This window comes from Anopheles cruzii, chromosome 3 (assembly GCF_943734635.1).
Source record: "Anopheles cruzii chromosome 3, idAnoCruzAS_RS32_06, whole genome shotgun sequence".
Lineage (NCBI taxonomy): Eukaryota > Metazoa > Arthropoda > Insecta > Diptera > Culicidae > Anopheles > Anopheles cruzii.
Genome location: NC_069145.1, coordinates 35,505,939 through 35,529,267, shown reverse-complemented (window position 1 = coordinate 35,529,267; position 23,329 = coordinate 35,505,939). Strand labels below are relative to the sequence as shown.

The window sequence follows — 23,329 nt, the reverse complement described above, 5'->3', positions numbered from 1 at the left end:
GTGCATCCAAACATTAGCTAATTATGGAAAGTTTTGCCGCTACGGGGCCGGGTGACTGAGGAAAAATGGCCATTTTTTCAGATTCCCTTACAACCTGGATTATATGCTGTAATTGTCGAACGTCACTGACTTTAAGACCCTTCTCTTCTTCTACGGACCAACATCGCAGATAAGTCATCCCGTGTAAAGAGGATGGAATATAAATATCAGAGAGCCAGAACCAGTATGGCGGAAAATTCGTTCGGTTTTTTCGCCCTACATATTCCTTTGCCATCCAAAAGACCAGCAACGACATCCAATTATGTTCCAATATTGATTATAACTACAACGGGCGGGACTCTTCGCGTCGCCAGTCCTGGCGTCGTTCTCTTCGTTGTCATCGTGGTTATGCTGTCATCGCGTGTGGCATGACGTTAACGAGAGACGAGTCCTTCCTATTGCTCATCTGCATGGAATTTTTGTTACATCGCATGCAAACTCCGTCAGCCTCGAGAGGGTTTTGGTACGCTCCAAGAAATGGCAACCGCTTTTTTGGGTCATGTTCTGGATGCAGTTTTGCCATTGCCGACCCTTATGTCTCGGTTGAATGTAATGATTTTTGACACTAGGTTGTTCATTAAATTCGGAGCCGCGAGCCTATTTTTTTTTGTTATATTGGTGCTCTCTTCATATGAACGTATGTGAAGTTTCATTGTGAAGCGACCGATTGACACTTAATTTTTTTTTTCACAAGCCATTTAATATCGACGTGTCACAGTATTTTTTTAGAATTAAGTATCGTGCAGTGATTGAATTTTGATTTTTGAATGGTTTAAAAGCAGAGGAAATTTATGGACAAATGATGAAAGTGTATAAGCACTCTTCGCCTTCAATTAGTTCATTAAAAGGGGGGGGGTTTCTGAGTTTAAACGTGGTCAAGCCTTGCCTTGAAGACGATCCACGTCAAAAACGTCAAAATACAGACACAACACTTGAAATCGTAGAAAAATACAGGATATCGTATTGGAAAATCATCGAATCATTGAAAGAGAATTAGTATAAGGCCCAGCCATCTCATTGAGCAGTGTAACCAATATTTTGACTGAAGTATTGGTTTTCACAAAGATGTATGCAAAATGGGTATCGCATTCGCTAAAAACGGAACAATGCACCCGGTCACAAGAACATTTTGAAAATTGCAAAAATCAATGAATTAAATTTTGAATTGTCGGAGTACGGGTTCCCCCGTACACAGCGGATTTGACCCCTAGCGACTTCCATCTGTTTTCATACCAAAAAAATTATGCGTGAAAAGTGTTTTTCATCAAATGGTGACGTCATAACAGCAGCGGAAGCGTATTTTGAAGCCCTGCCAGATTCCATCACTTCAGGGCTGGAATTTATAAACTATAGTCTCCTTGGAACAAGTGTATTGATGTTCCGGGAAAAATGTATTTCAAACCATTAAAATTGTGTTTTTCGTACCGAGGCTCCGAATTCAATGAACAACCTCGTACAACGGCCTGTATAATGTCTGGTACACTAAATCATCTGTTTGTTGTTGCAAATCAGCGTCCTAATCTTAACCTTTTTTTAAATAAGAATGTTGTCTTCCGTTCAAAAGGGAAGATCCACAGAATCCAGCTCATTTTTTTGTAATTCTTCGTGAAAGAACCACAATGTGATCGAGAAAGCCGTCAGGCGGCTCAGGCTAACAGAGATATTTGGATTTTGAGCAATTCGAGCGATTGATTTAGAGCTCCACACGAACCCCTAAAAGATGTCTGACCGTCAGTGTAGCGGTTTCTTTCGTGGGCCGAAAAAAACACACGTAAGAAAATGTAGAATACCAAACCATCAATCTAACGGAGGCCTCGCGGGGTGGTAGCTCGTGCGCCTTGCGTGCCTCTGGGTCGCTGGATGGAAACCGATCGTCGTCGGTAGCTCTGCTGGGTTCGGTTTGTTGACCCATGTACGTTTGAGAGAGAAACGCTGGGGGTGCTGCTTTTCCCACCCATTCTCTGTCTCTCTCGGCGGTTCTTGACCAGCCAACACCCGCTACGACGCCACAACAGCAGTTCCAGTGGTGGTGTGTGGTGGCTCGACTTGAAATGACCAGCGCAGGGAGAGGGAAGTAAACATGAGATGCCAATGCCGAAACCATAAACACACCATTCGCCGCAATATGCTGGCTGCGGAGCAGCGCTCAACCAAGAAGAGTAATTAAAATTATAATAAATTACACCGGAACGCGCGTTTTTGGTTGCGGGCATCATAAGCGCCGGTGCCGTCGGAAGCCGTTTCTTTTGTCCGAAAAACGGAACAACTATGAGAGGAAAAAGGTGCGTGTTTTAATGCATTCCTTCGACGCATTTTTCATAGCTTTATGCATTGGTCGATTAAAAACTGACATCGATCCACGCGCCAATGTGTGACACGCCGGTGGTGTAGGCGTGCGAACGAAGCGCACCTTCCTCCACCTTCGCAGCTGAGCAGTTCTGGTTTCTGGTTGGAATCTAAAACACGGATCCGGGACGACGAAAAAAACCCAAAGATTCCGGCAATAAAACGAACTACGGAGCTACGCGTGGCCGAGACCGGACGCGGACCACTCGCGGTTGCTGAAGGCCAAGCGGTTCGTCGCACGACCGGGAGGTGGCGTAGAGAGAGAAAAGTATTATAAATAGAGAATACTTCATAATTTATTATCATATACGCGTCCGTATCTGAGGCGCGGAGAGCGTGCCGCCGGAGGTCACCCGGGGGCGGCCCCGGATCCGTGAAATGAACACAACGGCAAAGAAAACAGAACCAACAACAAAGACAGACAGACCCGCGGATGGTGGCACCAGAAGCAATGTATCTCATGATCTTCTGCTTGATCTCTTCTTGGCATTCGGTTTCGTCTCGGTTTCGGTTCAGAGACCGTATTTTTCCTCATTTCGAATCGGTAGCAGAAAGGTGGATGCCAGATAATGTGCCGAAGGAGAAGAAAAAGCGTCCGACACCATGAAATCGGAGCCGACTTCCAATTCTAACCCCTCGTACGTGTGGCCACATACCTAAACACACACACAGACACCCAGACATGTTGTGCAGTGTTCTCTGTCCGACGCCACGTCCCCGTTCCCGGTGCCCCTTAATCATCTTCTCCTTCGGTTTGGGTGGAAAATGGCCGGAATGACGAATGGGAAAAACTCGCCGATTGGCGGCTGTTGGAGACCCACTCCACCCCCGGGAAAAGCATGTTGCCAGCCGCAGTGGCCAACCTCACCCGAACTACACCCGCGCGGCCCCCCCGGGGGAGGCGATTGTTTGGCGACTCCAATTCAAAAGTGAAACCCCTTCTATCTGGGTCAACGACACATTCCTAGTTGCGGGGTTCAACGATTCTTCGTCATTACTCGTTCTGTGTTCGGTTCGGGTTTGGCCCAGAAATGCGGCTCCGAGTGAAAAGTGAAGCAGCAGCAGTCATAATGTATCCGGAGAGACGTCACTTCAATGGCATGAACCGTGGCAAGCGACTTCAAAACATAAAATTGGAACATCAGATTCTGGGGTAAAAATCATGAGCTGCTGAAATGCTTCGTAGGAAACGCCCCGAGCGAGGTCCTGCTGGCAAGTCGACTACCCTTACAAGTTCTTGCCATAAGACCGTCTCTGTATTCCAAAGTACGGATGGGATAATAATCAATACGGTAGCCGGTGATGGCTCTGGTGCTGCACTTCCCAACTCGGCTACGCAATATAATTACAATCCATTGTGCAAGGCAATTTTCATGGAGTCCGGCAGTCGAAGAGCGGCCAATCCGGCTCCGAGAGTAACGTCGAGGCGAGCGTGAGAGGATTTTCGGGACGCGCAGAGAGAGAATTGCACACACCAAAACATTGCAATTTCAGTTACAATTGCAGCTGCGACCGGAGAAAGCTATTACACTCCCGGGCCCGTTTCCCCGTGGTGCATTTTATGAGCAAGTGAGAGTGGCAGCCCTCCGAAACGTAACCGGGAGAAGCTAAAATGAAATCTTTTAGATGATAAACGGAAACACGGAAATCGCCTCGAATGCAGAACCGTCGCAGCAACCTCTGCCTGTGTCTGGGCAACCTACCTTGGAATGCAGTTTGACGGTGTCCGGTCCACTTCCCAGGCCGCAAACAGCTTCATGGGGACGGGCTTGGACATGGCCATCCGTTCGAATTTCGCCACTTTGTCGGTCATCTTGAATCTTGCGCCGTGCCGCGTTTCGGGACTCGGGACCGCGCAACCGAATTTTTTGCCGGCCTCACTTTTCACTGGGCGTGCCTGGAAAAACCGCGAACCGAACGGGAAACTGCAAACACTAGTAGCTGGCTGGCTGGCCCTACAGAAAGGAGCAACACACCGCGCCGATGACCGCCGCCGCCGGGAACTATGGCAACGCGCGACGGGGCGCTTGTGTCAAACTTCTCGCTCTCTGACGCTCACGCTCACTCAAGGGGTGTCTCACTTTCCAGCACTACTTTTGCTCACTGGCACACTTTGATGGCACGGGAAAAACTGTGCCGTTTGCGCCTTGTCGGTTAAGAATTTTCAATCGATTTCGTTGCTTGCCACTTTTGGCGGATCATTTCTTTACCCCGAAATGCGCTCCTGTGCCGTACCAAGCGCAATCCCGCCTCTGCCCAGACCCGGATTCGGCTTTCACTTTCTAATGCCACCAAAGTTGCTCGACCCGCTGGGCTCTCGTTATCTCGCCCGCTCTCCGTAGCCGGACACCCTTTTCGGTGGCACGCCACGTCCTGGAACCGATATTCGGAAGGTGGTCACGCCCCGTCAATCCTTCCAGCGCTTATCGGACGCTCCGTGGTTTCGACAGTGCAACAGGAACTGCTGCCGCTCTGATGTGCTTTCGTTTTATCTTTCACCCGCCAAGATTACGCCTTTATCGCACCGGACGGCACCGAGCCTGATAGTGGGAATCGATAGTGACCCGTGGCCGGCCGCTGAAACGCCGCCTTAAACGCGGTTGCACACCGTATCTTGCGCGAAGCCAACAATTGCACGCGATAGGATACTGGAAGAAGCCCCGCCACAAGATCTGCTCGCACATACACACACACACACAAGCACGCTCGACCGTACGTATACGAAGGAACACAATTATTTTCACTCTCGGACCGTCGTTTAACACCTGGCGCCTAGCGCCCTAGCGCCATTCATAGTACGACACAACACCACAAACATTTGCTACGAAAAACGGGGTGTCGCCGACCGCATACGCACGCACAGCTACGCCGGATCCTGTCGTGCGGATTTTGCAGCTTCTCACTCGGGCATCTCGGTCGAGCGTCCGGGATGGTGGCGAAATAATGGCACCGACGTTGGTGCCTTGCTTATTCCGCAACCTGAAACAGTTTCCCGGTGAGGAAAAGGCGGAAACTTGCTATTTTCAAGTCCGTCCGCGGCCGCGCAAACCGCCAGAACGAACTGTATACAAAGAAATTTCAGCGACTTGTTTTTTGTTTCTTATAGCCTAACCTTTGTCTCTTTTATCTCTAATAAAAGTATTCTATCTTAACTTTTGTCCTAACCCCTCAAAAAAACGTCAAAACACGAAACGTCAAAACGTGAATGTTGTTTTTATAAATCCCACTGATTTTGGAACCTTACTAAGACATTGCGAACCTAACTTTGATGACGAACCTGACACCCGAGTCAACCTACGAAAACCCCGAAAAAAACCGAGTCTACAGTTGACGTTTCCTTGCAATATTTCAAGTCCTTCGCTCAAGCTTTGAAAAGTTTCATTTTATTTTCTCTGGGTTTCTTTTCTGTCCTCCATCCCAGCGTAATTTGTGCAAAATTCCGAATTCAGCGTTCTCAGATCCATCCGATTTATAACTCTATTCGATAGAGTATAAATTACCAATAGTGTATTACCAATAGTTGTTGTAATACACTATGTGGCTTCTTAAAAAGTGTGGCAACATTAAATCCTCAAACGTTTGGCAACACTGCAAAAGTTGCAATTTTACGGAACGTAAACAATCATTTCGCCGGCCATCAACAGTTTACGAGTTTCGTGAAAATTTGTGATATTTTAGCTCCTCTCCGTTTAATACACCACCCGGAAATTGACCCAATCACTGCTTTGCCAAGATGCCCAAAATTCACGAAGCTCTCAAACCAATCCAGTGGCTAATAGGCACTTGGGAATCGGTTACCGCGCAAGGGAGCTTTCCAACGATAAGGGATTTTTCCTACAACGAGGTGATCAAGTTCGAATCGCTGGGGCAACCGTTGCTCAACTACGAAGCACGCTCTAAGAATCCCATTTCCGGGAACCCGATGCACCTGGAAAGTGGCTTCCTTCGCATTAAACCCGGAACCAACGAAGTTGCGTTCATGGTTGCCCATAATTTCGGTTTGGTTGTACTGGAGGAAGGAACGGCGAGCGACAGCGGACTACAGCTGACATCAAAATCCGTGGATCGTATGTCCTTTGCGAAGGACCCTGCCGTAAAGGCTATCCAGAAAACCTACCGCCTAAATGCCGACGGAACCCTAGAGATTCAAACGGCTATGGAAACGAGCAGCACACCACTGACCAACCACCTGATTGCAGTCTATAAGAAGAAGGATTAGTTCTACTGTGTTCCGGCGTTCCAAAGAAACTGCCCAGAAAGGGCGAGGGACAACAGTAACCGAGGGCCAGTCAAATGTTGCTGAAATTAGTATTCGGGGTGTTCGGGATATACGGCTTTCAAGAATAATATTTATTATATGACGGTTCTCGGCCTGTGCTACATTAATAAAAAAAATGAATTGGTATAGATACAAATTTCAATTCGTTTGTTTTAATGATGACCTAATTTTTCAGAGAACTTACTCGTTTTATTTATAGCTTAATGCTGTGCAAGCACAACAACGTTATAGAAAGCAACAGAGATTAACATTGTCTCTGCTGCAGGCCAAGAACGCCCTGTGGTTGTAGCCGGATACGAAGAAGAATGTTTTGCTGTTGTTTAACATCTCATTCTCTCTGAAAATGTGTTTTACATGTTACTAAAAATGTACTTGAACTTCATATTGATGAGAGATCAATCAAATCCTTCCAGATAAATGCAAGCAGCATCTCGGTTGCGCCGTTAGAAATATAATGCAACCACTCTTCCGATAGTGGGGAACATTCGTTCGTAGATAAGTCTTCCGGTATTCCGAAATGAAAGGTGTTCCACAAATTTTCTTGAGTACTCAATGTTCTTTCAACAATACCAAGTGCCATTGTATATGTAGTGCAAGCTTTCACTGTTCTGTATTCATTAATTATTAATCGTACTCGACGTCTTCGGATCCTTTCAAGACATTAGTTGCGCCAAGTTTACACCTGACACCGCACCTGGCCAAAGTAAGGTGAACACTTCAATGTACAAAATGGCCTATAGCGTTATAATGAAACAACAAATTAGAAATATCATTAATAAAATAAGTTTGCACGAATCTTACTTGGTTATTGTTTTCTTTGTGGTTGATGGTCTGTGTGGTTTGATTGGACAGCGATCGAAGCGTGATGTAAGTCTTCCTGAAGAAATCTTGAACACTGACTTTACAATTCGGAGCATGATCATGTCCGTAGGAGAGTAATGCAACAGCTATACTACGCACAAGTGAAAAAAGGTTTCCAGAAAACATAAATCGATACACGTTACAACCTCATTCAAATATGTCGTAACGATGATTTCTTGATTGAATAAAATTTGCTACATGACTGTTACGAGGAGCGAGTCCAAGGAACACATTATTGTACAGAATTGTTGGTGGTTGGTTTATTTTTGTCAAACATTTCAAATAGCCTTTCTTGTAGCCCAATTTCATCTCTAGTGACATACCGAATCGGCGTGACCCGATCGTGTGTAACCACTAAGGAAGATAGTAGTAACTGTAGCCATCAGGACTGTTGCCAATGAACCACTGAGAGTTGTGAGCCAGCGCTGAAGAAGACTGTTGCAACGTTTGTGGCTGGGGCGGGGGTGGTGGTGGAGGACCAGCCGGAGGTTGTGGCGGTATTGATGGTACGGATCCGGGGGTGACCGATAGGGATTGAACCGCAACCATGGGCATGTTGTTGTTCGGATCTACGCTAATATAGGGGTTCGAAGGTAACATGGGATTGTAGGATGGTGGCGTATCGTACACGAAGTCGTCCGGCTGTGGCGAAGGTGTGGTAGGATACTCCAGTTCACGTTGCAGATGTCGGATATATTGGATGGCCACCCTGATTAACGGAGATTTGTTATATGCTGCGCACTTTACTGACCACATTCACTTACCGTAGGCATTCTATTTTGGAATACTTTTTCCCGGAAGGTTTCTTGTGGGGCAGCTTGGAACGAAGCATGTCGAAGGCCTTGTTCATATCACGCATCCTTGTACGTTCGCGATCGCACGCAGATTTTTTGTAATCTAAAATTGAAAGCAGTGTGAATATTATACCGACATAGGATAACTCGATGTTTTGGTCCATTGGAAGTGTCCAAAACTATGCCATACAGCTATGCATATGCAAAGTATTTCCGGTAATTCTGGCACGATCAGACACTTGCAATGCGATACCAGTAGACACCCAGTACTAAGACCCAACAGGAGCACAAAATCGAGACCAAAACCTTATTACGGGATAGGCGGGATTATTTTTGAACCGTTTGCCCACCTTTCTCAATCTCGAGGGCACGCTTCCTCCACAAGCTCACGTCACATTGGCCCAGCAATTCTGCCGCCGACGAGGAGGACGAACAGTAGGAAGCGCTGGCCGACGAATGCGCCACTACCGGGGACGATGGCCTACCGGATGTGCTGTTATTTCCGGTAAAAGAATTGGCGAATGAAAGCACGACATCCTTCACCAGCCGCTCGCTTTCCTCACTCGTTCCGGCCGTGTTGATGCGCGTAAAGTCCATCGCAAACACTGGTGTCGGGGACCGATTGGCATCGTTCACTTGCAACAACGTGACAGGTGGCGAAGATCGTGGCGGAGTTAACTTAAGCACACTGGTCGGGATCGCGAGCGACGGATTTTCCGGTGCACTTCCGGGGGCAAATGTCGCACCGAACGTCGCCGATGAATGAGGCCCCGGCACTTCGGCCAAACACGTGGTACGCCGCGTTGGGTAGCGGCGTTCGACGTAGGTCGCTGTGGTCGAGGGATAAAAACCAGCCACGGTTGCCACGTTTGGTAGGACTGCGTTCCTGGGAGCCGAAGACTGTACACAGATAACGGATGGGCCGTGGATGGTGGAGTAAGTTGCTCCTGGACCGATGGTCAACGGCACACTGCCGACCGCGGGATAGTCACGATCGTTGGTAAGATCGATTGCAATTAGATCAGCTATGTTCATTATGTATTCGTCGAATGTGCCGCGTTGGTAAGTAGCTCTCCCTGTGATGAGCGGTGAGTTTTGTTTGTACTATATCTTATTTGTAAACGGACCGTTTCCGCCCGGGCACCGCTACATCACCGATGACGACGATAGATCGGTACTTCACGGTTCCGAAATCACCCCGAATGTATTGTTGCTTTACGATGTATTGTTAAAAAATAACTGATACCGCAACAACACTCACGGAAATGTTTAGCGACACTTTCCACAAGACATCCCGATCGCCACTAACGGAGCCTGGAAGTGTCCTACGTTGTGTGCTATTCTAGTCGGCTTCCGACCGACGCATCGATAGACTCGCGCGAACTTGACAAGAATTGAAATGGAAATATAGTTGCTCTCTATTTATTTCCACGCTCGTTTCGGTTCTATATGCAGCACGCCACATTTTCCACGCCAACAAGCTAAACCATACATTTTTCCATCCCTTTCTTAGCCTTTCTCATCCACGCGATTCGATCGTCATGGGCGGTTTTGTGTGCACAAGTGTCGCGCACCGTCGTGATCGGTGGTTGTGTAGAATGTAGAGCAGCGCTATTGCTCAGACCACACGCACCCACACCGTTCCAGGCACCAGGTACTTTTGTCGCCCTTCGTAAAGGCTCATTTATCTTCTTTAAGCGCAAAGGAACCATTCTTTTCATTCTCGCGCAGCTTCCGACTCCTTGGCGCAGGAGGCGCATGTCCAGTGGCATTAAGAGAGAACCATTCATTCGAGTCCAGGATGAGCTATTGACCTGTGCGGGTCCGGTGGCTCCGGTTGATGAAGTGTAATATCTATATTGAGAAAACTCGTTTCAAAATTACGCTTTGTGAATAGTTTTGTAAAACATTGTAAAAATCAAAAGTTTATTATGTTGTAATTTCGTGAAAAAATGCTGTAAATTATATTAAAAATGCTGTAATATTTTTATATCCGCCTTTGTGTAAATCTAGCGAGTGTTTGAAGAACCCTAATACTAAATGAAACGTTGAAAAAGGTCCAAGAAGAAACAAAGGTTTTGGATGGGTTTTGCATAAATTTCAAAGTTAAAGTTAGTTTTTAACACATGTTGTTTGAAAAATAATGCAAATTCACGAAAAAGATAAAAGTGCAATTTCAATCTATTATGTAAAACAATATTTTCATCTATTCTAATCCTTCAAGTACCAAACTTATCTACAAGAACGAAAATGGAACATTATTCCTAAATAATTTACACAACGAATTGCTTCAGAATCCACGTGAGTTAAGTTCTCCCTCGTAGAAAGAACTAAGAGAAGTCCTCAAACAAATATGGTTTGAACAATGAAACAATGTATGCCATGTTGATGTTATTAGCGAATTCAAAATTGATAGTTGTTATCTTAAAATAAGATATGAAATATTAACGGAAGTCTTAGTTAAATATCAATAATAACGGCGATTTGGGAAATAATTAATTACGTTTATGACCAAACGTAATTTAGTTAACTCTTTATTTTTTCCATTTTTCATAGGCGTTTCCATAAGTTAAATAAATAATTCTGATTATCAAGACAATCGGTTGCCTTCATTTAATGATAGAAACGCCAGGTTGCTTTCGAAGGCATCGACTATGGGTTCATAATCATAACGAGGCGGTGTAGCATACGTCTTAACAACCGAAGCACTGTTGCCGAAAGTGCGAAGCTTCATGACGATCTTGGTCATCATGCTCTCCGAAAGTACCGATCACTCTGTTTGCTTTCTTGTCTGGAGCACAGAGATTATTTCTGCTTTGAAGCCTTCTTGTTCTTTTTCTTGCCTTCGCTTGCCGCGCCATTGGCAGCGTCTCCGGTGCCAACCGTAAACTCGTAATTAAGCTTTCGCGGCTTAAGGAACTGATTCAACACTTCGTCCGTCACATTCTTCCGGCGACGCTGGTGCTCCGTTACGATTGGTTGCAGTGTTTCGATAGCAATCTTTTTCATTTCACCGCTTAGCAGTTCGCCTTTGCTGTACTGCTCCCGAATGCGCTCCAGTTCCGCGTCATTCTCCAGGAAAAACTTCAATAACTGAAAACTCACATCAACATCCGTGTTTCCTCCCAGCTCGCGGTGCTCTTCGAGCGTTGGCCTTCCGCCTGAGAACGCATGTTTGTTGATTTTCGTTTTGATTTGTTTCTCCGTGTCCGTCAGAAACACGGCCGAGTTGGTGTCGCTGGCGGACATCTTCGTTCGCGCGCCCTGCAGCGCTGGGAAGAAGCTAGAATGAATTAAGGCAGGCTTCGGGAATCCCAGTCTGGGTGACACGTCGCGCGTCATGCGGAAGTATGGATCCTGATCGATGGCGCACGGTATCAGCACTGGCAGCTTATCGTTGCCAAAGATGAACGGGAACGTGGTAGAAAATGCGGGCGCAGCCTGGGCAGCAGGGAAGCCGATCTTTCCGATTACATCCGAGTCGCCGAACCCGAAGATGCCCTTCACCTGGTTGAACGTGACGCACTTCTGGATGCGGATAATGTTTTGATAAAACTGTGGACACTGGCCCATAAAATCGAGGTTGGAAAAAATGAACGTTTTGTTCGGGTCGAAACCGATTGCTATAATATCCTTCGCATTTTCCCTCGCCATCCGCATCGACTGCTCGATCGTAAGATCTTTCCAAAGGGTTTTTTCATCGTCGGTCAGCTGAATGACCAACGGTACGTCGAACGCCTCCTGAAGCCATCTGAAACATTCGGCAAAGCTTGCATCAGCGGATATCGATTCTACCATTCACTGGCACTTACTTGGTGACGATAAATGGCACCAAATGACCCAAATGCATTGAATCCGACGAAGGACCACGGCCAGTGTAGAGGTAGAACTTCTTGCCTGCTTCCACTGCATTCAGCAGTATGTGAAGGTCACGATGGGAGAAGAATATGCCACGCTTGATCAGATGGTGAACCGGTTTTCCGGCGACCTTTTCGAGGCGCTCGACCAATGCCGCATCGATATGTGATGATCCGAATCGTTCTGCATGCGAAAGGCGCAAACGTGGCGTTCAATCGTTAAACTTACATAGGCATCACAGATTGCCAAACACCATTCTTCGTACTTATCAGTTTATCGTAATCGATTCCTGCATCCGATGTGCTGGTAACAGTCCACGGATCCACTACATCTTCCTCTACAACACCCGGACCGTTTTCGACCTTGGCTGCTTCCTCTAACTGAAGGCGCTGTACATTGGGAAGATCGCTCATGCTTTTAACCACTTCCTTTTCCGCACTAGAGTAACTGATTTAATTGTGTGTGAAGATAAGGGACATAAATATCCTGCGATAGCGAAAATGACGAATTTTCTTTTGCCAACACGTTTTGTTTTCGGTTTGAGTTTCACGCGTTTGACAGCGAAATGTTTTGCCCGCCGGCGCACTATGGGATGTTTTATGCTAATAGCGGACATATTTTGTTTTAGGAAGAATTTACGGACTTTTTTGAAAGCAATTTTGATCACTCTTTCAACTTTGGCAGATGAATTCTTGGAATCTTAGCAACGTGGAAGAATAAAAATTCGGACCGTTCATAGCTAAATTATCTGTCTTAAAAATAAATAACTAAAATCGAAACTTATTAAAATAAACAATGACCAAGTTTTCGTCGTGGTGCTCCTAGTGTGACATAAGTCAACAATATTGACAGACAGTGACCAAGGTTTTTAAGGGAGGTTCAAAATTGTAACAAAGATATCGATAAATGATTGCTTGTTTGAAGATGGACAGTTGTATAATAATATAATAATATTACCATCGTAACCGTACGCTTACGGCCTCATAAAAATAATGATTTTAAAAGTAGTGTTAAGAACTATAACGTTAATGCTAGTTTGCCGGTTCTCCGCTGTGGGTAAGAATGGCGCTGATCGAGGGTGCTGTCACTTTGGCAATAAAAATCGGAAAAGCAGAGCAACACCAAACAGAAAGCGAATGTTGTGAACATCGTGTACGAATTAATGGGAAAACATTGCAAATAGCAGCTTTATTAAGATAAACTATTGCTCTACTCCACGTGACCAGCCTAACTGCTTCACCCGGAATCTCCATGGCAACAGAAGTAGTGAAGGGTTGCAGCGATCTGCTGCAGGAGCTGGACCGTGCGCGGAGCAACCTGAAGGGGTTGAACGAAAACATCCGGAGAATTATTGGCCGTGATCCGTCCGGTAACGACCTGTACAACAATGCCCGCGGTGGTGGGCCAGGCTACAACCACGCCGGTGGACCGAACAGTGGCAATGGAAACAGTATGGGCGGCGGCGGCGGTAGAGAAGCGTTCGAATCCCGCAAACGGCATTCGGCCGGCTTCGAACCGTCAAACGTGAGTGGGCAGCGACGGGACCAGGAATGGCGCCACTCGGACGTGGGGCAAAACGCAGCAAAGCGGCGTGTCATAGCGGAAACAAAGTCCGTATTCAGTCGCCTCTCGGGACCACCGAACCGGGAGCCCGAATACGAAAAGCCGCGGATTTTTTCGCGCGTCATCAAGGAGCAACCTTCGAAGGAGGACATCGTTGCGGCTCAGGGCTCCGATGAACGCTCCCGCGCTCGGAACCGACGAATCTTTGGCTCATTATTGGGCACGCTGCAAAAGTTTTCTCAGGAGGAATCGAAACTGAAGTCCAAAGAGGAGAAGAAAGCACTGATCGAGAAGAAGCTCGAGGAGCAGGAAAAGATCGAGCGGGAGAACATGCGCAAAGAGAAACAGTGTCTGTTTTCCGACCGCAAACGGCAGCAGCTGGAAATTCGGGCCCTCGAGGCCAAGGTGGCCAAGCTGAAGGATCTCGAACTGTGGGAGGATGCCAAGCGGCCGCTGAGGAACTTCATCAAAACGAAAACTAACCCACCGATTTTCTATCTACCGAAGCGAATGGATGCGGCGATGGAGAAGAAGCTGGACGATTGGCAGCAAGAGCATCAGGGTGAGTGTGTGCAATATAGACGGTTTGCCTAAGGCCAGGTTATCATTTGGATTTATCGTTCGTTCGTTCGTTTCGCAGCTATGATGGAACAGAAACGGCAGGAAGTAATGAGCAACGTAGAGGTGATCGAAGCGCGGTTCCAGGGGGACGTGAAAATGTTGGAAGAAAATGAAGCCAGAAACCGGGCTGCCTTTAGCAAGTCCCATGCGGACGACGTGAGAAAAGGAGCGGGGAACTTCGATGGAGGTGATGCCATGCTCGGAAGTGGCACCAAGCACGATCGATTGAACGCGGAAGAGGAGGAAGATGAGTACGATCAAAATATGTCGTATCAGTACGATAATGAAGAGCAACTAGAAGTACCGGAAGGGCCGGCGCTCCCAGCGTCCATGGTGTCGGGGTTTAAGATAACCATTCAGAATACCGAGCACAAACACGGTACTTTCATTTCAACGCGAGGAGCGAATTGTGGAATAATTAACATTAATATATGGGCTCAATGTCTGTTTCAGATGTCTCCGAGCAATATGCGTCTTCCGAAATGCCGCAAGTCGTTCGGCTGCTGACATCGGGTTCTATGGAAGCCGACGCGTCTGATTGGGTGGCCGACAACGATTCCGATAGTGCCAGTAAAGAAACGCACGTTGGCAAGATGAGCAAAAGTATCCAAATTACTTTCAAGACAGAACAAAACTAATAACCCGTACGAACGAAGGACAGCATTTGGAGCATCGTCGCTTTCGTACACGGTCTCGATCTGTCTGTTGCCCCGAACATGGACGTGCGTTTGGTGAATCGATTTCCACTCGGATATCCATGATCGGCATGGGAGATTTTGGGAGCGACAACGTTCAATGGCAAACCGAATCCGTGCGATACTCTTAAGAGAACTAGACTCTATAAGTCCGTAACTATACCATTTAACAGTCATAGGTAAATCGTGTGTCGGTAGTGCTTCCAGAGCACACACACACAAGCTTCATAAACACATATTTGGTAGTTTGAACAAGTGGTTAGCTAATAAAGCTAGAATTTCTTACATCGCGAACATTCGCCACAGATTGACCATTCTATAATCCCAATCCACACAGAAAAGAGGGCAACTTTACTCGTATTAGTGTGTAATTTTATTAACTACTTTGTTTTACGCAAAAATTTACACTATTAAGGGTCGTTATCATTCTGTTGCTGTAAGTGTTCGGTTGTTTCCAGCGAAGCCAATAGCTTTACTAGGATTATTGCGTTTTTTGTGCCGTTTTGTTTACTGTTGTGTTGCTGTTTTAGTTACACTTATTAATCTACTCGTATTGCTTATAGTTTTACCCCTGACCAACGGGGTGCGTGGTCAATGTGCAGCGTATCTGATCCATTACAACTAATCCTACTAACAGGCCAATGGTTTTGCACATGCATTTAAAAATTTTCCTCTTTCAGTTTGACTGACTCGAACTCGCAACTGTTTCACAACAAACTGAGCTCAAACCAGTCCACCTATTCGTGTAGTTCCTGTTGTTGTCCATCAATCAGTCATTCTTCCGTACTGGTGGTCAACACTCAGTGGCCACACGAAACGTAGAACAGAATCGCTTGAAGGTGTTGCAGATCATTCCGGGGCTGTGAAGCATCCGATGGGATGTCGAGGCCACCGCAACGGCCAATGGTTAAATGGCATTAGTCAGTCTTAGCCGACCATTCGATGGAAAGAAAGGCCAAATGGTAAAGGATATATTCGTAGGTTCAGTGAAACGGAGGCCACTGTTTATGCCTGTTTACGCAGCGTACATTGCTGGCTGTAGGATTTGAAATCTTTCGTTCGCTATATTTGTTCAGTTCAGAGAAACGATGATTCCATTCGTTCCCGACTGTTTACGGTAAAACTTTTCTTTTGCTGATAGTGTTAACGTAAAACACTAATCGCTCCTGAAACCATCTCCTATTCTTTTCGGGTTTTCTCTAACTGCCTCCCTTTGCTCTCTCGATCCTCCTGGAATTTCCGCTGGTTCAATTATTTACAAATAGCAGTGTTGGGGATTCACATTCCGATGCTAAATTTTGACTGCTTGCTGACGAGACGGGGGCAACTCCACGGCACTCCCCCCGTTCGGATGGCAAAGATCGCTGCATGAAGAAGAAAGGAAGGGTTTTGTTTTCCGCCCCTGGGTCACTCTACATATTGCTCGGAGGTCCTCGGGGCCGGTGTCCATGTAGACCGGAGTGCCGCGAGCCCGGCCGGCTGTGCACGATCGCGTAGTGATCCGAGTCGATGGGAAGTGATCGATTTGAGTGAATGGTGCTGCCACCGCTCGTGTAGCCCTTGTTGTGTCCTCCATCGCGGCCCCCGTGCAGCGAGTAGCGCGAACCGTACTGGGACCCGTGCCAACTCCGGTACGGATCGTACTCTTCGATGATCGACGGTTCCTTTTCGATGATCTGCGGAATGGCGTGAGTTAATCGTTGCTTCAATCGCGGCCCTAGTCAATTCGGTATGGGTGGCTTACCTCGGTCTGGGCGCAGCTGCAGCTCATGGCCGTACAGAGGAAGATGTTCATGAGCAGCATGATCAGAAACAGAACACCGAGGGCGATGGTCAGCCACAGTAACCAGTGCGGACGGATCCCGGTATCATCGCAGATCGCCGAAATCACTGAATGGGATGGAGACGGATGGGTGTGATGTGTGATTATCGCCGCCAACGGTGGCCTGGGTTTACCCCTCTTACCGGGTGCGAAAGCGGGATCAATCACGAAGACGGTTGTCGCCGCGAGCAGCATTCCATCGTCGCCCTGTCCGAGGGCGCGAGCTGTCTTCACCATGGCATTGGCATCGCCGCTGCACACGGCTTCGTCCAGCTCGGGACAGCGCCCATTGCACTGCACCACATCGCACTGGAAGTGCACCTCGGAGCCTTCGGCGAACTTGAACATCGACGTGATCATCGCCGTAGCACTCGTACCGTCCGCACTCGTCCGGAATCGTGTCATCGTGTCGTTCTTCAGCGGGCAACTAGCAGAAAGCGGCAAAGAAGGTTATATGCATCTGCAGCAGGCCTTATCGCAACCTCAACCTTACCCACGATCGTCGATCAGCACGACGGACATGTTTTTCTTGTTGAAAGCGAGACAGTTCTTCACGCGGATACCGTACGTGCCGTTGGGGTTGGTGACTTCCGCCTTGACCGTGTACCCCCGGTTGTAGACCGTTTCCCGAACCCGGCGTCCGGTGTCGTCAAGAAACTTGAGCGCCACGGCCCCACTGTCATCTCTGAGTTTCGAAAGGTAGAGTAAATGTATAGAATATTTGGTTTAAAAATGATTCATTCTTGGCCGCTAGCATACTAATGGGAACCAATCGCTATACGGTGCATTAGTTCATTGTCTTGTCCTCGTGCGGGCGTTGAAACGGGCACGAACCACAAAAACCGTTTGCTGCGGATGTGCAGTGTACCGGCCATTTCGTCATCGCAAGATCGCGTACGATTGATGAAGACATTAGTGGAGTATTTCCGACACACAAGCCGCCGTCACATTCCACCGTGAAGTGACGCAGAGCAAAACCGATTACCAGTCTCCGAAAGCCACCACACGCCGCTACTCAAAAAGGACCGCGGGAGGAACGAGTATGTGATTGATTTGGTGCCGGGGTGTCATGGTCTCTTGCTTCGTTTTGCGGGGGCCGCCACGGAACTTCGGATGTTGGCAGCACTCGTGAAGGCCACCACACGCCGACTCGCGCAGCGTCCCGATTTGTACACAGGCCGGAACTTCCGTCGGTTCGAAGTCGCAGCGCGCGGGTTCGATGGACATTCCATAAATTTTACACCTACTAAACCACACCACCGATGGGCAAGGGAACCGGCGATGACGGCGGGGATCGTTAGCGATTGTAAGAGTCTAGTTAGAACGATCATGACACGTTTCTCTCTCATTAGCGCTAATCGCGGCCCGGGTGGCGTACACCATTCGCTTCTCAGCCTATCGGGAGACCTCGCGCCTGCCCCGCGCGGATCTACGCGGTGGAAGAACTCGCAGCATCCCGCCGGCCCCCAAATGGATACTCACCTCGCGAATCCTGTTTTTCCGCAAGTGATAACGTAGAATTTGTCGTCGGCAAGCTCCAGCGTCTTGTGCACTCGCACGGCCAGCTGAACGGAGCGTTCCTCGGTGCGCTGTCGGAAGGGAAGAGAAGAGGCAGAGAGGGTCTCGTTAAAATGCAATAACAAATTGTGCAAACCCAGGCTGTGCGACAGCTTTATGAGCCGTTATCGGTGGCCGGTCGATATTAATGAGTTCGTTAATATTTTGCTCACTTTAGGAGCTTTGTGTCGATGCTTGTTGGGCTCGCTTGTGTCAGAATGGCGTTGGGAATGATCGTAGTTATTGTTAGATTCTCGCAAAGTCGCGCTAAGGTAAGTTCCCCAAGTTCGCGATGCGGCAAGCAAACAAACGACTTCACCATAGCCGACGAACCCTAAACGATGTTACGGAGGCTGGCTAAGTGATTCCATTCCTTTGTAAAATGCGTTGACTCATTTGAAGTTTTCTATTTTATCGTTCTTGGCGGATTCCTGATATTTCGAGAACCGAATCGAGAAGCACAGAAAAATGTCAAGAAATTATTAAAAAAAAGCGTTTTTCGAAGTCTAGATATGTTCGATTTAAATTCATTCTTGCAATAAATCAGCCTAGTTGCACACATTGAGATAGATGACAAATAATTCCTACTTCTTTATCGACATTCCTCAAATTTATCGCGCCGTTGCGCGCTACAAAGTACACTCTTTTGACGCTCCTCTGCCGATCGCAACAAACGTTCGATCTGGAACGGGCACGGCATCTCAAATCTTCTGTCAATAGCCTAACGCTAGTGCCGTTCGGAATTTGGAACAGTTTCTCGGTTCCCTTACTGCCTAGATGTTGCGGGCCGTGCCTAATGCTGCCTCGAAACGCACGCGTTCACTATCATCAGCCGAATGCAGAACCTGATGTTCGACCCGATGTTATTACTTTCGCCCGCCACAAGCTCGCTGGCGATGACCCAAAAAAAGGCTTCATTATTGGGGGCTCCGCAAGATTACCGCTCCGCTTGTGTGAAGGGCAATTCCGTCAAGTAGAGTGGTGGGCTCTTTTTCAATTTGCGTTTTTCGGGGGTTTTCATCGGGGCCGTAGCATTCATTTTATTTTTTCCACCCTATTCGGGACGTTCGGATAATCGAACGCCATGGCAGTCCAAAAAATGGAAGGTGTTGGGGAAAAGTATTTAAAGTCCCCTTATTGAGGGCTGATCCCCGGCAGCGTGCAGCGTGAATGGAGAGCTGTAATAAAGTGTCACGACTTGCGAGATGAAGTTGGGCCTCACCGAAACACAGATTCGTTTCGACCACACGGTACCTTCGCTACAACCGATTATTAATAGCAAATTGATTTACTGTGATTGTTGGAAGAGTTTTTCTCGCTGCGACCCGAAATTCAAATCGAAACCCTGGCCCAACGGTTGCGAATTACTCGCTGTTTGCCTCTCTCTCTCTCTTATTCGCGCGCAGCACCCAGCTCGTCCTTGTGGTTTGACGATCTGCTGTGATCGCTCCTCCGTGTAGCCCATTCTTGATCCATAAAAAATGCGTTGACCTTGGCGGGCAGCATGGGCACCGGACGGCACGCTAGTATCGCCATCAAACTGCGCGCCGTGCTTTTGACCTTCGATTGCGAGTCAATAAAAATGAGAAACGTTGCGTCTTAAACAACGTTTCTGAAGCGAATCGCCCCGAGCGGTGCCTGACTGACAGCCAAGCACGGAGCGGCCGGGCAGCTGCATCTTGGATGCTCATCGACCGCAACCTTCGGAAGGTTTTGCGGGTCCTCGCGCCAATGCTCGTTCGAACGCGTCTCGCCATACTGCGCTATGCTGAACGAACAATAACGAAACCCGAACTCCCGCACCACCTACACGGCATGGTCATCGAGGACCCTGAACCGCCGCTGGGACAATGAACGCAAACGTTCCTGCGGCCCAACATAAAACTAACCCCCAACGACCGGACGGATCAAAAATCGTTACCGCGCACGGTCCGCGGCCGCTGACGAATAAGTCATCAACCCGGTGCACCTTAAAAGCATTTTCAAGTTTAGCCCGAAGGTGCCGAGAGAGAGAGGTCGTAGTAGCACCCGTGCACGATTATGTTTTGATCGCGCTCGCGCGTATGCTAATGAGCGTCCAGAACGCCGCCTTCCCCCGGTCTGTTGAGGCGTGGTTCAAATTTTGTGGTTCCCGAACGAACCGGAATGACCGATAACCACTTAGGCTTGACGGCCACTTAGGAATGACGTACGCACTTAGAAGCGCTTCCGTGGCACAACGTGAGCAACACAAATGGAATTACGAAAGGGAAAGTGAGAAATCTTCTCGATCATCGCAACCTGACAGGGACTCGCTCCATTCGGCCAACCTCGCATCGGTTTGGATTTCACATCGTCCCCTCAAGAGCGTTGGAGATACATTTCGCAATCAGCTCGTGAGGCGTTTCACCGCTGGGCCGCTGGACATAAATAGAAATACGCGCCACGAGCGCACCACTGATCTGAACTTCCTCGATCACCGATCAGTGATAGAATCGGCCGCTGACAGTTCGGCCGAACCCTGATTGGGTGTATGATTTTTCTTCCTAAGCCTTCGAAGGCTCCCTTTGACGTGTGGCTCCCCCCGGACGCGGCTTAAGCCGCTCGAGGGTCGATCGATCAGGGGCACATCCCCGCTGCGCTGCTGCGTACTTTCTCCCGCACGATCATTTTACAATGTCACTGTGGTCACAGCGTTTGACGATGGCCGGTTGGCTGGTTGTGAAGAATGTTTGCTTTCAGCCCCGTTGGCGGCCCCTTCGGCCGTGTCTTCTCGTGGCTGCTATTGAGTAATGGTGCCGCGATCGCCGCATGTTTGTTTCGATTCAATTACCTAAGACGACGCCCGTCAAGCGGGATTACTTGAAGCTTTTAGAAAGCTGTCTTAGCGTTGCTTTCTGCCACTATTAATCGCCCAGCGTGTGGACCCCAGTAAAAAGTGGCCGAAGATATAGGATTATTTATGCCCGGTTGACGTAGTAATTGGTTGTGTTTCCTTAGCGGCTGTTTTGCATTAGTAACGCCGTTTCAAAAGCGCGTCATTAGTTATCGGTGCTTCGGGCATCAGGATTATGGCTTGTTAGTGTATCAATAATTAATTGTTGGTACATTAGTTCCTTCAAATGGTACAATAGATTGCTGACCGGTCAACTTACTCACCGCGTTACTGCTCACCATGCTCCGGGATGTTGGCGTAAAACCCTTCAAAAGTGCGACCCTCTCAATCTTTTTTTTTTACGCCCATCCCCCGGAAGTGCACCACTTCCATTGTGGCCACCTTTGGGGTCACACGAGGAACACCTCCCGCACGCTTGTTGCTCCAAATACGTGCTTCGCGTGGGTCGCGAATTGGTTGGCGATCGGGAGGCGGCGGCGCTCGGCGCTTGAAATTTGCATTAACATTTAGGCCCAACTACATCAGACACTAAATGCACCTCGCTGGCCAGCCAGCCGGCCGCCCGGACGGGCAGCCGGGCCAACACTGTCGCCGCCGCCGCCACGCGCGCATAATGCGATTTATGCTGAACAATGCAATTTATGATAATGGATTACAAATAATGATACCGCGCTGGGTCAGCTGAGGGGTTCGCGCGGGAATGCACCTCCTGCGGCGAAGGGGGATGGGAAGGCGCGTGCGACCTACAAAACCACTCGGCAGAACCGTTGTGTCTACGCCGTGTGGTTGGTTGGGGGCGATAAATTTCGGATTCTGTCAAGAACCTTCTGGCCGCTGGCCACTGGCCAATTGTTCCGCCCTCGGGGCACCAGCGGGTTGCGATTTTTCCGTTATCGGCGTACGCGGCTGACAACGGTTGACCTACAAATAATGGTCCCTTCGCTCGTACCCGCAAGTGGCCACCATTGGCCGGCGGGAAACACCGATGGCTGTCCTTTACGCTTGACGATCCGAGCATTTGCCGGAAGTGAACCATTTGCATTGATTATGCCCTTCTCCCGAGCTGTGCTTTTATGGATGTCTAATGGGCCTTTCGCGGGTTTTATCTGTTGGCCCAATGGCAATGCCGGCAACAACTGCGACATTGTCACATAAACAATAATCGTGCGTTTGTTAAACAACTTTCGTTATCCTTCTCAGCGACAAACCAAACCACTCCGCACCGGTTACTGGTGTTTGCTTTCAAACCAGGCACGTCTGGGTGAACTGTTTTAACTAAACGCCTTTTAAGTGTTGCATTTTCGTCCCATCTATTGGTTGTTAAAAAGTGATTGCAATTTGTTGCACTTTATCAAACACGGGCACGTACATCGTGCATTCCGGTCCCATGTCTTCGTTTGCAGTTTGCTTTTACTTTCTTTTTTATCGAATTTATCGCTAATCGTATTACCTCAAATGGCAACACAGATTACAAGAGACCATTTAGTAGCTCGCCTTGTTCATTGTTCATTACTTGAACTTTAACATTTTCTTAGGTCAAACATATAGGCTGCCGATTATAAAAACCCTTGAATGCTTGTTTAACAATTTGAAATATTCGCACCGGGCTTCTACTCACTGAGATGAAGCGTAATGAATATTGAAAGTAGTAATATTAAAGTCCACTAAGTAATTGCAATGCTCCAAAACCGTTCCATCGCCTTATCATTAGGCAATAGAAATAAATTAAACGGTACCGCATCGGGGCGAAAAGTGTGTTCCACCTTCCTTTAAACAGAACACTTCACCCTACTTCACGGCGTAATCGAACGGCCTTTCTAAAGCGTGATTTCATGTTCAATCTGGCCTGGAAAAAGGAGGGCCACGATTCAATTTTGTACACACTATTAAACTGTAGCCCCTCCCAGGGCCCCAGGGCACCCACCACCCGCGGGTGGTATGCGGCCGCCGCCCGAAACGCAGCCCCTCGGAAGAAGTGTAAAATGATCGACCATATCGGGGAGTAAATTGCGCTTATTT

General features: G+C 48.0%; 6 protein-coding genes across 7 annotated transcripts in view; 2 read left to right on the top strand and 4 right to left on the bottom strand.

The window, feature by feature from the left end:
- LOC128274523 (phosphofurin acidic cluster sorting protein 2) overlaps positions 1 to 4,290 on the bottom strand; it is a 32,199-nt gene extending 27,909 nt beyond the window's left edge. Inside the window, exon 1 of the mRNA XM_053012750.1 lies at positions 4,089 to 4,290. Within this exon, the coding sequence (XP_052868710.1) occupies positions 4,089 to 4,198 (110 nt within the window). The 5' untranslated portion in view covers positions 4,199 to 4,290. The remainder of the gene's footprint in view (positions 1 to 4,088) is intronic.
- Positions 4,291 to 6,029: 1,739 nt separating this feature from the next.
- LOC128273697 (peroxynitrite isomerase THAP4-like) lies at positions 6,030 to 6,728 on the top strand. The gene has a single exon (XM_053011723.1). It carries the CDS (start codon positions 6,119 to 6,121, stop codon positions 6,602 to 6,604), a length of 486 nt encoding a protein of 161 aa, XP_052867683.1. The 5' UTR covers positions 6,030 to 6,118; the 3' UTR covers positions 6,605 to 6,728.
- A 1,090-nt stretch (positions 6,729 to 7,818) lies between these two features.
- Positions 7,819 to 9,354, bottom strand: LOC128273901 (uncharacterized). Its single transcript, XM_053011973.1, has 3 exons — positions 8,670 to 9,354; positions 8,290 to 8,422; positions 7,819 to 8,234 (listed from the first exon to the last, which is right to left on the bottom strand). Exons 1-3 carry the CDS (start codon positions 9,352 to 9,354, stop codon positions 7,880 to 7,882), a joined length of 1,173 nt encoding a protein of 390 aa, XP_052867933.1. The 3' UTR covers positions 7,819 to 7,879.
- Positions 9,355 to 10,928: 1,574 nt separating this feature from the next.
- LOC128272302 (tryptophan--tRNA ligase, cytoplasmic) lies at positions 10,929 to 12,707 on the bottom strand. Its single transcript, XM_053010083.1, has 3 exons — positions 12,443 to 12,707; positions 12,132 to 12,360; positions 10,929 to 12,070 (listed from the first exon to the last, which is right to left on the bottom strand). Exons 1-3 carry the CDS (start codon positions 12,588 to 12,590, stop codon positions 11,125 to 11,127), a joined length of 1,323 nt encoding a protein of 440 aa, XP_052866043.1. The 5' UTR covers positions 12,591 to 12,707; the 3' UTR covers positions 10,929 to 11,124.
- A 598-nt stretch (positions 12,708 to 13,305) lies between these two features.
- On the top strand, positions 13,306 to 15,284 carry LOC128273135 (pinin). The gene is made up of 3 exons (XM_053011053.1): positions 13,306 to 14,302; positions 14,381 to 14,740; positions 14,815 to 15,284. The coding sequence occupies exons 1-3, from the start codon at positions 13,429 to 13,431 to the stop codon at positions 14,997 to 14,999; spliced, it is 1,419 nt and encodes a 472-aa protein (XP_052867013.1). The 5' UTR covers positions 13,306 to 13,428; the 3' UTR covers positions 15,000 to 15,284.
- A 145-nt stretch (positions 15,285 to 15,429) lies between these two features.
- Positions 15,430 to 23,329, bottom strand: part of LOC128270421 (uncharacterized) — a 39,458-nt gene continuing 31,558 nt past the window's right edge. For both annotated transcript variants that reach the window (XM_053007818.1, XM_053007819.1), the window contains exons 4-8: positions 18,361 to 18,467; positions 17,372 to 17,563; positions 17,022 to 17,305; positions 16,801 to 16,946; positions 15,430 to 16,732 (exon numbers count right to left, since the gene is read on the bottom strand). In XM_053007818.1, coding sequence (XP_052863778.1) covers positions 16,469 to 16,732; positions 16,801 to 16,946; positions 17,022 to 17,305; positions 17,372 to 17,563; positions 18,361 to 18,467 — 993 coding nt within the window. In that variant the 3' untranslated portion in view covers positions 15,430 to 16,468. The remainder of the gene's footprint in view (positions 16,733 to 16,800; positions 16,947 to 17,021; positions 17,306 to 17,371; positions 17,564 to 18,360; positions 18,468 to 23,329) is intronic.